Source organism: Thermobia domestica, chromosome 5, assembly GCF_964235325.1.
Source record: "Thermobia domestica chromosome 5, izTheDome1.hap1.1, whole genome shotgun sequence".
In the NCBI taxonomy this organism is placed as follows: Eukaryota; Metazoa; Arthropoda; class Insecta; order Zygentoma; family Lepismatidae; genus Thermobia; species Thermobia domestica.
Window position 1 is genome coordinate 31,926,190 of NC_137458.1, and position 12,171 is coordinate 31,938,360.

The 12,171-nt window shown below is 35.8% G+C and overlaps 1 protein-coding gene across 2 annotated transcripts in view; it reads left to right on the forward strand.

Annotated features, from left to right (window-relative positions):
* LOC145684622 (uncharacterized) overlaps positions 1-12,171 on the forward strand; it is a 310,911-nt gene that overhangs the window by 117,749 nt on the left and 180,991 nt on the right. For both annotated transcript variants that reach the window (XM_081757011.1, XM_081757012.1), the window contains exon 3: positions 2,751-2,869. In XM_081757011.1, the coding sequence (XP_081613137.1) occupies positions 2,751-2,869 (119 nt within the window). The remainder of the gene's footprint in view (positions 1-2,750; positions 2,870-12,171) is intronic.

Consider the following 12,171-nt stretch of genomic DNA (forward strand, 5'->3'; position numbering starts at 1 on the left):
CCCTCCATTCCAAAAGAAACCGAATGTTTTAAAAAAAACAAAAAAGCAATGTACATTTTGGAACAAATCATTTTTATTAATCAATGTATTCCCCTTCTGCATCGATACACATATTTGCACGCTCCAACAAGTTGTCAAACGACTTCTCCATGTCCTTTATTGGAATGGTCTTTAGGACGGCGGTCGTCGCCTTCTCAATGGCATCAATCGATGCGTGCCATTTCCTTTCATCGCCAAATGCAGTTTCGGGAACAGATAGAAATTGCACGGAGCGAGATCTGGTGAATAGGGCGGATGATGCAACCGAATAATGTGATTTTTGACCAAAAATTCAGTTACAAGTCGCGAACGATGTGATGGTGCATTATCGTCCAAAAGAGTCCAACTGCCGATTTCGCGATATTCGGGCCGAATACGACGAATTCTTGCCAGCAAAAGCTTCATGACGCCCAAGTAAAACTCTCCAGTGACTGTCTGGCCGGGCTGAACAAATTCTTTGTGGATAATTCCTTTTGAATCGTAAAAACAAATCAGCATCACCTTAACATTTGACTTCACCAAGCGACTTTTTTTTGGGTGTTCCTTCATCCGGTGCTCTCCATTCAGCACTTTGCCGCTTTGTTTCGGGCTCATATTCAAAACACCACGTCTCGTCACCAGTTACAATCGATTTCAAGAAGTTTCGATCTTGCCGAGCACTTTTAACGATGTCTTTGTAATGCGCAATTCGATCAACTTTTTGGTCTTCGGTGAGTTTGTGTGGTACAAACCGCGAATTAACCTTCTTAAGGCCCAAAACTTCGGTCAAAATGCGGTATGCGGTTGTTTGAGCAATACCTAATTCCATTTCAATAACTTTCACCGACGATTTTTTGTTATGTTTGATGAATTCACGCACTTTTTCGATGTTTTCTTCCGATAATCCGGTTCTGGGACGGCCTGATCTTTCGTCATCATCCAGCGTCTCTCTACCCGATTTGAATCGCCTGAACCACTCGTAAACTTGCGTACGGGATAGACACTCATCACCATATGCATTTTGTAGCATTTGGTGCGTTTCACTAAAAGTTTTACCCAGTTTAACACAAAACTCAATTGCAGCTCGTTTTTGAAACTCATTTTCCGACCGATGTACACAACACACTGACAGTTGAAACGCAATAACTTTGTTGCCGTGCATCCAAATGTCATGACATTTATACCAGTTGTCCATGAGGGACTACGCCATCTACCGGTAAAATATTACAACAGATGGCACTAGTGGTACTATTTGTTTTCAAAAGTTCGGTTTCTTTTGGAATGGAGGGTGTATGTTCATTTTGGGTCATTTTAAGCCAGAAAATGGTGGATGTTATTTGTCCTTTTTTGCCTTTTCGGCATTTTTTATTTATTGGTCTTTTTTAAAGCTTTTTAGAGGTCTTCCTTTTTCCACTTCATTTTTCGACAATAAATTTGCTGGCCTTTAACGTGAATCACTACCACCTCTTAAACACCTTTTCTTTAGTAAAGAGCATTCAAAAGAAAATACATGCTCCAGCGACTGGACTGATAAGGTCAGATCTGGAACAATCACAAGTCAAATAAGGAGACGTAACAATGTTCTCCAGCAGGGGAGTGAGGGTGGGGAAGTTTTATTTTATTTTTTTTTGTTTGGACTTCAGTTTGTGGGAGAAGGACAGACCGTTAACATGCCTAACATTAAACTTAAGAAAACTTCCTTTTTGCGTCAGTTTGGGTCTGAATTTGGAGCAAAAGTTTTTTTTTCTACGGATAGAAATATTCTTTTCTTAAAATATTGCGAAGTGAAAATGCGTGCAGAAAAAAACGACTTCATCTCCAATATCACGTTGGATCTGAAAGGAGCTTCCCCTGCCGCGGGGGAAGAGGAAAAACAGCTTCTGTTAGGACAAAGTACTACTGGACTCACTTGTCTCGGTTTTGCAAAGATCTTTCCAGTGCCTTAGTTGAAGCAACTATTCCGCTGACAAAGATAAACAATGAAACTTTCAAATTGTTTTTGGATCAGTACAAAAATCAAAAGATTCCTGACGAGTCGACCCTCCGAAAGGAGTATGTGCACCTCCACACCCTTTCTCTCAACTGTATATTGTATTCTAATAGAAGTTTGTATTTCTTGAGCATTATATTCATTAAATATGTAATTCTAATTACATTGGATCTTGTTTTTCCAGTTTTAGGTCCTTTTTTGGATATTTTAGGTCTTTCTAATAGGCCCTTTTTGGGCAATTTTTAGGTCTTCAACTTCCGAGCCCTAGTGATAATGAACAAAAAGTGGGGTGAAAAATAGGAAAGAAAGAACATTTCACTTACAAGATGTTTGTTTTGCCAAAACCTCAATTTGTTAGTACTTGAAGCGAACCAAGGGTCCCAGACTCCGGAAGTAAAAACTCCATCACTGACCCACCGCCACTGCATAATAGGTAATAGTTGTTTTCCCCAAGCTTTGACCTTCTCTAAACTATAGGTCATCTTGTTTTGAATCAAAATTAATCCTTGACTCCTTAACAAACTAGCGATATCTGTGTGCAACTGATTCATGGAATGACACCTATTAGCTTGACTGTTTACTGTTAGTAACTAGCGTTATGCAGTTTCACGTCATTTAGTATTAAAAGAGGACTATTACGAAACAAAGTTACGTCTTTGGCTATTATTATTACGATATTGAAGAAGTGAAAAAGCGACTGTAGGGGTGATTATTAAAATTATGTCTCTATTTTCTCTTACAGGATAAGATCAAGGAACATGAGGAATGTTTAAACTTTGTGTTCTTTGGTGGTGCCACGTACAGGAAGCTAACCAGCAAATCAGAATCTGATCACCTGATACTAATAAACTTCGCTTGCGAGTAAGTTTTATCTACAACAGAATAATTGATGGCCCGAGAGAAAACAACGGTGAGCTCAAGTTCCGTTACAATTGATTTATTAGGTCCAATGGATTGGGAACACATAAACAATATGTGTGTAGTTTAAATTTGAAAACATACTTGTAGATGAAAGGGAAAACTTGTTTGGTATGTGTCACGAGATTGCATTCCATTGCATATGTTGAATTTTCCTTTACAGTTTATGCGAAAATGAGGAAATATGACTTACCATTGCTTTCCCCGGGCCGATCGACTATTCATGACATTTATTTTTCACTAACACTGTCATTAAATAGTTCTGTATTGACATAGGCATTTACACTTTAAGAGATTAAACTATTTTTGTCGTTTCCTTTTATCAGCCCTTGACAGTAGGTCGAAGCGTATCCTATAAATATTATCAAAACTACGTAGACACAGTATTTCAGCCTTAGAATTGAAATGTTCACAGATTGACGAATGAGTGTTGAGTGCTGTGACGAATGAGTGTAGAGTGTTGACCTGTTGGACAATCACACTCTAGGTCACTTCCTTAACGATTTCCGACAATGCAACTCATATCTGTAGAAGTTTCCTAAAGTAGCTGCAGAAATTATAATAGCTTTTTACATGTTTACGTTGTGTTACGCTCCACAAAGGGTCTTTCCTGGTACGATAGTGAAATCGGCCCTTGATCCGAATTGGGTTCCTATTGACCCAAAAGGTTATCCTTGAAATAAGACTACCTCAAAAAGACTTTTTTGATCCCTACCCCATCCCCTTACCGAATTATCGTATCATATATGTTCAAAATTGAATATTTTTTTAAATTTTGGTGGGGGTGGTCGAAAAATTGTGAAAGTTTCACACATTGTAGATACTATCTAGATGAAAATGTGCATTTTTTCAAAACTGTCGATGCAGATATTCTTTACCTTTTTTACATGTTAAAAATTTCAAAAAAATTTAGAAAACATGTTTTGGGGGACACGTTCCTGATTTTTTGGTTAAAAAATGTTATACCCTTAGGTACAACATATAGTTTTTCGGGGCTGAAAGTGATTGCAACATTGTCAAAAAGAATTAAACTGAAAACAAACGTGTTTTTCGCATATTTCCCCACCATTTTAGGACTCTCAATGTGAGAGCCTCTTCAAACAAGCCTTTGCCAAAGTTCACAATTTTCCTTTCTCTTGCGTTCCTTCCGCTTCTGTCGTTTTTCAGCTGCTGCGATTGTGTCCATTTCGAAAAAGAAGCACCAAATATATGTTCGTAACAGTGTTTCCTCTTTAACCGACTCTTTCACAACAAAGTTACACCAAGCTCGCAGTAGAGAGCACTGCCAGTAGGGAGCGCCACAGTGTGCGACCACTGAATCAAGCACTGATAGATACGAGGATCGACGCGAGTTATGTGTAACTTTGCAAAAACCAGTTGAAGTTGATGCATTGTAATTGAGATATATTTTGTGTTTTTGTTTCGAAATGGACACAATCGCAAAAACGACAGGAACGTGTCTCGCTCAAAGTTTTTTTTCTACAATATTTTGACATTTTCAACACGCAAAAAAATAAAGGAAATACGCGTCGATAGTTTTATAGAAAATGCACATTTGCATGTAGATAGTATCTACAATCTGTGAAACTTTCAAATTTTTAACCACCCCACCAAAATTTAAAAAAATATTCAATTTTGAGCGTATAGGATACGATAATTCGGTTAAGGGGAGAAGTAGGGGGTCAAAATTTTTTTGAGATTGTTTTAGATCAAGGGTAACCTTTGGGTCAATAGCAATACAATTTGGATCAAAGGCCGATTTTACTATCTTACTAGAAATGACCCTTTTGTAAATTTTGGTAAAAATTAACTACTAAGCAAACAACTAGAGAAATGTTAGTATTACTGATTCCTTTATGGCTTAATCGAAGATGATTGGTGGTTTTTTATCAAGTGACGATTCTTATTGCTTCTTAGAGGCCACAGGATCTTAGAACACACCACCCTAGGTCACATGGTATAACTTCAAGGGGCCACATTGTCTTAGGCCACACCCTTCAAAGCAATGAAGCAACTGAACCTGGAATTTTGCGTTATTGATTTTAATGGTCTATCTCGTTCTCTTTTATGAGTGTAAATCACTAAAAATGTAAATTGTGAATGTATTTGACCTACTGGATACCCTTAATGATAGTTTACTATGTTATGAACCAGTACAGGGTCCAGAGCAGGGGTGCATGATCACTCCTCATCTCGTTCACTTTTATGGGTATAAAAGTACTAATAAGAACAGGTGTTGACCCTCTCTGACAACGTTTCCTTACGTTAGGAAACAGTATAGGGTCCAGGAAAGAAGTTCTGAACGCCCCATCATTATGTATAGGCACATCATTAATTATGAAATTGTCGTGGTATGATAGCATAAGATGATGATATGTATCTCTTAATTCACGCTGTTCCCTTTCATAAGTATACAATTGCCGAAATTATAAATTGGGAGAATTTTGACTTCTTCAATGAACCATTATTATTATATGATGAGTATAGGCCCCGTCAATTGTCATTCATCGAACTCATATCAGCGCGAGTGTACATCAGCGCACTCTATAAAATTTTAAGAGTAACATTATCCAGAGTCAAAGTTCAAGATCAATTTCTGAAATGGTCCAGAACTAACTTCGATATTTAACTTCCCTTCGTTCAATTGAATGGATATAAAATTAACAAAAGGTTTTTGACCTCATGTATTCTTTTCATTGAAAGTTTATTACCTTATAATGGCATTGTCTTTCATTGGAAAGTGGTACGCCATTATGACGTCACATTTACTCTTGGCTGAAATCTGATTAATGCAATGCTGAAATCTGATTCCTTCATTGACTAAGCGTGCTCGAACGGGACAACAATAAGGTGTTATTCAATATGAAACATTGTTCATGGTTTGCGCGATTATCTAAACGCTCACCGTGTAGTTGTTCATTTCAATTCAACAAATGGCTATTTGAGGGAAAATATAAAGTACAACGTTGACATGTGTTGTGTGAACTGCTCGGCATCGGATACGGTTAATTTCGTAAGTTTTCGAAAAATTGAAAGAATTTTCGAACTAATTTTTCAAATTGGAAAAGTTTTTCATTCAAAACGTTCAACCTAAAAGTATATAAAAACCAATTTGAAAAACCTCAAAAAAATTCTAACTAAAATTCTCGAATGAAATACTTTCAAATTTTAAAAAATCAACCTGAAAATATTTTATTAAAATAATGGATCTAAAATTTTCAAACTAAAAAGTTTTCAATTCAAAACTTTTGAATTAAACTTATCAAAACTAAAAATTTCCAAATGAAAATGTTCGAAGAAAAAACCACAAAATCAATATTTAATAAGTAATTTGTAATCGAAGGAAAATTAATTAAAAATTTTAGAACCAAAATTTTTAAATAAATGTTTTGAAACTAATACAGTAATATTTCAATCAAAAATTTGAGACTATAGAAAAACTGTATCTGTGTTCACTAAGAAGAATTTAATAGTAACGGTAGAGCAAATTGATTTTAACTATATATTGTTTAACGAATTCGCTTTCTCATACAATATGTAAGTTGTAAATGTTGCAAATGGTACATTTCGGAAAACGATTGAGCTGACGTATGATCTTTGGTCATGCAAACGTACCCTTTAAGGAAAAATGAAGCAATATATTACTCTACATGTTGATCACCATTTGATTTTCCTGGAACAGAAACCAAGTCACTGATTAACAAATATTTTGATCTTATCACAAAAAAGAGAAATATAATGATGAAAACTTACGCCCAGGAAAGAGATGTGATGAAATCATTCTCGTTGCTTTCTGATCAGTTCGTATTACACTTTAACATTACTGTCATGCCTTTGAACGTACTTCCTGTGATGAGTGCATACGTTTCTTTCTTCTGCTGTTTCCATATATGTTAAGGTGAAATAGGAACGAAAGAAAAGTAACTAACTCACCAACTAACTGTAACTCACCAACTGATCCAACTCAAGGCCAAATCCACCCCTTAGACAATCTCACGTATCTCACGGTCGGCGTTGAAGGCAAGATGTTAGGCGATTGAAGGATGAAGTGGGAAAGATGAAACGCTGCTCGATGCTTGTGCCTAATATCTCAATCGGAAGGTTTTATCTTGTGCCTAATAATGGATCCAATCTACACCTTAAGCTCTAAACCACACCGAGAACTCTATAATGGAGTTCTCTGCACTGAAGCATTTCCTTTTTCTTTTTTGATTTCCTGTCGTTTTCTTGCTCTGCTACCATTCCGTAGCGCAAGATCATATTTTCTGCTTATTTATGTGTTTCTCCTCTCAACCCATTCAAAAGTGTCATCATAAAGCTGGAAGCATAATTTATCCATGCTGTTTTAGTGAATAAAGTCATTCTCGAAGAATCTTTTCTTTCTTGACTTTCTCTTCTACTACTCTCCCACTCCTTGTCTCCACCAAGCCAAAAACATAATTAAATATTTGTATAGGTATATGTGCTATGAACGTGAATAATTTTCATTTTGTACATGTTTCAAATTGGTATTCAACTCAGAAATCTGTTCGCATAACAGTATTAATCTTATTCGTTTTAGCATCTTCGGATATAAATGATAGACATGGCGAATAAATATGATTGAGCTTTGAAACGTGATAGTTTATTTATTTTCTCAAACACTAAACAACAGAATTTTATTTCTTTTTTAATTTCCCTATATCTGAAGAAACAACTATTCAGGATCGAAATACCGAGCTTTGATTCTAGAATTTCTTTAGCATTGCTAAACTCCTTGCTCATGGAGGCAACTTATGCAAGAATACCTTTTCATATTTGTAATAGAATCGCTCGAAGCGTATGTTTACACTTGGAGTTTTAAGTGGACATATAATGTCTTTTTCGAGACTCTACATATTGAAGCTTTACATGAACTGCGAATTGTATATTCATCGGAGAAATACATACCTTTTTGTTCTTAAACTAAACATCCTTGTGGGTACTAATAATACCTGTGAACTGTTCCGAATGATTTTGCCTCAAATTTCCCCGGGAATATTCTAGGTGTAAGGAGTAATGGCTCTTGACTTGGCGTAGCATGAACCACATCGAAGACTGAAATTCCCACCTCTGATTCCGTCTCTCTCTTCAAGCTCCCCAGTAGTGATACTTGAAGTACAATTTCTTTGTTTCATATTAGTGGTAATGTTTCCATCCTTACCGAGGGAAGATATTGAAATACACGAAGGAATGAAAGTAGTACTGCAAAAATACTGGTAACCATGTTGAGCAGGGAATCCGCTCAAATTTTCCCTAGGACCACACACTGAAATCCCACTGAAATCATCACTAGAATTTATAATTAAACCTGTTGTTTTATTTTCTTGTTTCTTTTCTTTCAAGTGCTGAAATGGTATTTTCCGAGTATGGGGATCATTTGACACCGCAAAATATAGTTCCATGACTTCTAAACTCAAATGCTCGAATAGTCCAATCTCAAATGTTCCAATAGAACTTTCATTAACCATTGTCTGTTTTAGCCCAAGAGGCATAATCGTGGGGCGCTCAACTAATAATTTGATTGTTGTTTTCATATCAACTAATCTTCGAGCTTCCATTCTAGAACATTATACGACTCTTTCACAATTCGTTCCACTTTGATGTAAGTATTCAATTTTTAATTACAAACATTTACTAATACTTCCTTTAGAGTATCTGAAATTTAAAAAAAAAACGGAAAATAGTGCAAATCGTTGCCTTAACAAACACTTACAAATTGATTTGAACGTTAAGCTAATGCCACATTCAAGTGACTAAGTCAAAAACCTTCGGTTAACATTTAACAGGAGACGAGGATTCAAATCCTACTTTGGTTCGACATCCTTATACGTTTTACAAGTTCTTTCTCGAATATGCTAGGTCAGCATTAGACTAAGGTCTATTTCTTTCTAATACTTCCCTGAATAATCAATCATTCTGAAACGACTTCATTCATCCAACCATTCGCCTTTCTACACATGTAAGTTATAAGCGAAAAAAAGTTCGGGAGGTCGAACTCCTTTCGACAACTTTAAATTCATACACGAGCACAAGATGTCCAAAAGTAGTATTCTGCAGGGATAAAGGAATACAAATCTACTGTTACGGTAACTATTGAACGCAACCCCGTGTTCCCGTAAATGTGCCAAAGTATTACAACGAAAGCATGCTTATACAGTCTTGCTCGATATCTAGAAAAGTTTGATATATCCACTTGATTCACAGAATCACGAATTCAGAAAGACTAAAATTTTTATAAATTTATTAATTTAGTCTTATTTATTAAGTCCTATTTTACGTGGCGAAGTTAAGGCTAATCATGCCTTGTCTCCCACTTCACCATGCAATGATCATGAATGATGATAATAATAATAAAATATATAAAACACATCCGATCACACACATACACATATGCATCACATCACCTACACAAATGGATTATAACAAATAACCACATAAAATAGTCACATTCATTTAGTGAACAAAAAGAACAAATAAAAGGTAGGAACAATAAAAATCAGCATTTCTTTCAGATGTTAGTAAGCCTTGATAGACTTATGGAGGATCTGCTCAACCGACTTCTTAAATAGCTTGATTGCCTGAGATTGCCTTGTGTTGGATGGGAGGTCATTCCATGCACGGATCGTGGATGCAAAGAACGCATTCGAGTAGAATTTTGATGAATGTAGGGGAACAGTAAGGAGTTTGTTTACACCTGATCTTGTATTTTGATCGTGGTGGGCATTTAGTGGTTGCAAAGTTGAAATAAGTATGAAGGTTATTCAAACCGCAAAGCCTTAAAGAGAAGAATGAGTCGATGCAAATAACGTCTATCGGCAAGTTTCAAAATGCCCAGCTTTCTGCAATATGGAGTTAAATGATTTGATCGTTTGAGATTATAAGCAAACCGTATACAAGCATTTTGGATACGTTGCAAACGAGACGCTAATTCTTCATTTAAGTCTGATAGAGCTACATCACAATATTCAAGGTGAGGAAATATTAGAGATTTTACAAGTAGTAGCTTTGTTTCAGTGGATAGAATTTTCTTCAGTCTAGTGATTGAATGTAAACACCAGAACGCTTTCTTACATACAGCGTCAATGTGAGATTTCCACTCAAGAAATTGATCTATTATTACCCAGAGATTTTTAACAGTTTCAGAAAATGGAATAATTGTTCCATTTATCTGTACTGTTGCTATATTAGAACCCTGCATTTGTATGAGTCGTTTAGAGAAGACGCAAATGCACATCTCTTTGAGTGGATTTATGGTTAACCCATTCTTTTTTTTTACCACAAGAAAATGCGGTGCAACTCCTCATTCATTTGTTGAATTGAATTATCCAAGTTTTCGGGGAGACCTGAGATATAGATTTGAGAATCATCTGCATATAGGTGATACTTGCAGTATCCTAAGACAGAAGGAAGGTCGTTAATGTACAGACAGAATAGGAGAGGGCCAAGGACGCTTCCTTGAGGGACGCCGTGAGTGAGATTCCGTAGTGCACAAGAAGTATCGGCTACGGTTACAAATTGCTTCCGTTCCTGTAAATAATTTTTAACCCGTTTTACAGCACCATTAGAGAAGTTAAATTTCGTCGCCAATTTATGAAGAGAATCTTATGAATAATTGATTGAAAAGCTTTAGAGAAATCCAGTAGACCAAGAACAGTTACTTGCTTTTTATCCATTGCTAGTCTAATGTCGTCAGTAACATACTTAACAGCTGTAGTGGTACTTTCTGAAGACTGATTAAAACAGATAAAAAAATGTATTTCATTAAATGGGTTCGAATTTGATCACTAATAATGTATTCTAATACCTCTGAAAGAGCAGGGGAAATACTAATTGGCCGAAAATCATTAATACTTGTGATATTACTTGTTTTGGGGATCGCTAGGACTTCAGCTGTTTTCCAAGCAGATGGAAAAGTGCTGCTCATAACAGAACGATTCGAAATATTAGTGATGGGATTTAGTAAAAAAGGCATTTTTAAAATAAATTCAATACTAATTTGGTCAGCTCCAGTAGCATTTGATTTTATTTCAATTTATGGTCTTCATGACCGTTAGAGGACTGACATTCAAAGGAAAAAACTTTTTCTGTACATTCTAGACTCTCATGATATGTAATTTTAAAATCTGCATTACTTGAAAACTTAATGTCACAAAAATTGTTATTAATATCATCTGCTGTAAATTTATTGTTAGCCATATTTTGTTTCCTGCTGCTCTTGATCCCTAGTATATTTAACTTTTTCCACAAAATTTTCGAGTTACCAGTGCTGTTCGCTAGGTTCGAGGCAAATTCTATTTTGGCTTTCCTAATTAAGTGTGTACATCTATTTCGTAAGATTTTGTATTTTTTAAAACAGTCATCAACTTGTACTTTATTATCTTTACAAGATTGCGTGTATTGTCTATAAGCGGAATCGCATTTAGTCATTAAATTTGGAATTTCTTTAGTTTTCCACGGGGTAGGAGGTCGCGAAACTTTTCGTTTAATGAGAGGAGCACGCTTATCAAGTAGTGTTAATATCGTGGTATGAAAGAAATTAAGTTGTTCGTCTATAGACGAAGAATTATAGATTACTTGCCAAGAAATATTTGCCGCATCAAAGAAAAGGGCAGCTTCATTTATTTTATTTAAGTTCCTGTATGAAATAAATTTTGACTGTCTCTTCGGAGTGTGTATAGAGTAGCAGGCGAACACTAGATTGTGGTAACATATAATTGGTAATTTGTAATTGTTCTTAGTTATTAGTTAAGAAGAGATTGAGTAGTGAATGTGATGTAGCAGTATGGAAAGTGGGATTTAGAGTGCACATTGTCAGGTTAAGCCCGGATAAAGCATCATGAAATGTTTCAGTTTCACTGTTCGACTTTAGCATGTTAAAATTAAAATCACCGAGAACTAAACACTTTTCATAAAATGGCAAGTATTGCACTATTTCATTTTCGAAATTTTTAAATTTGCTTTCGGCGATCTGTACACCGAACAGATTAGAATTTGTTTATTCCAGAAACTACATTTAATGATAATGTACTCTGTACAGAAGCTGTATTCGTGTGGTAACATAGCCAGAATTTTCGTATCCACGTCATCCCTCACATAGATACCAACTCCACCTGCGCCTTTTGCGTTCTGTCGTTTATTATGAATTGATAACCCGGTAACTCATAAAAGCTACTATTGAAGCTTGGCTTTGCCCACGTTTCGGATACCAACATCAAGTGCAGACA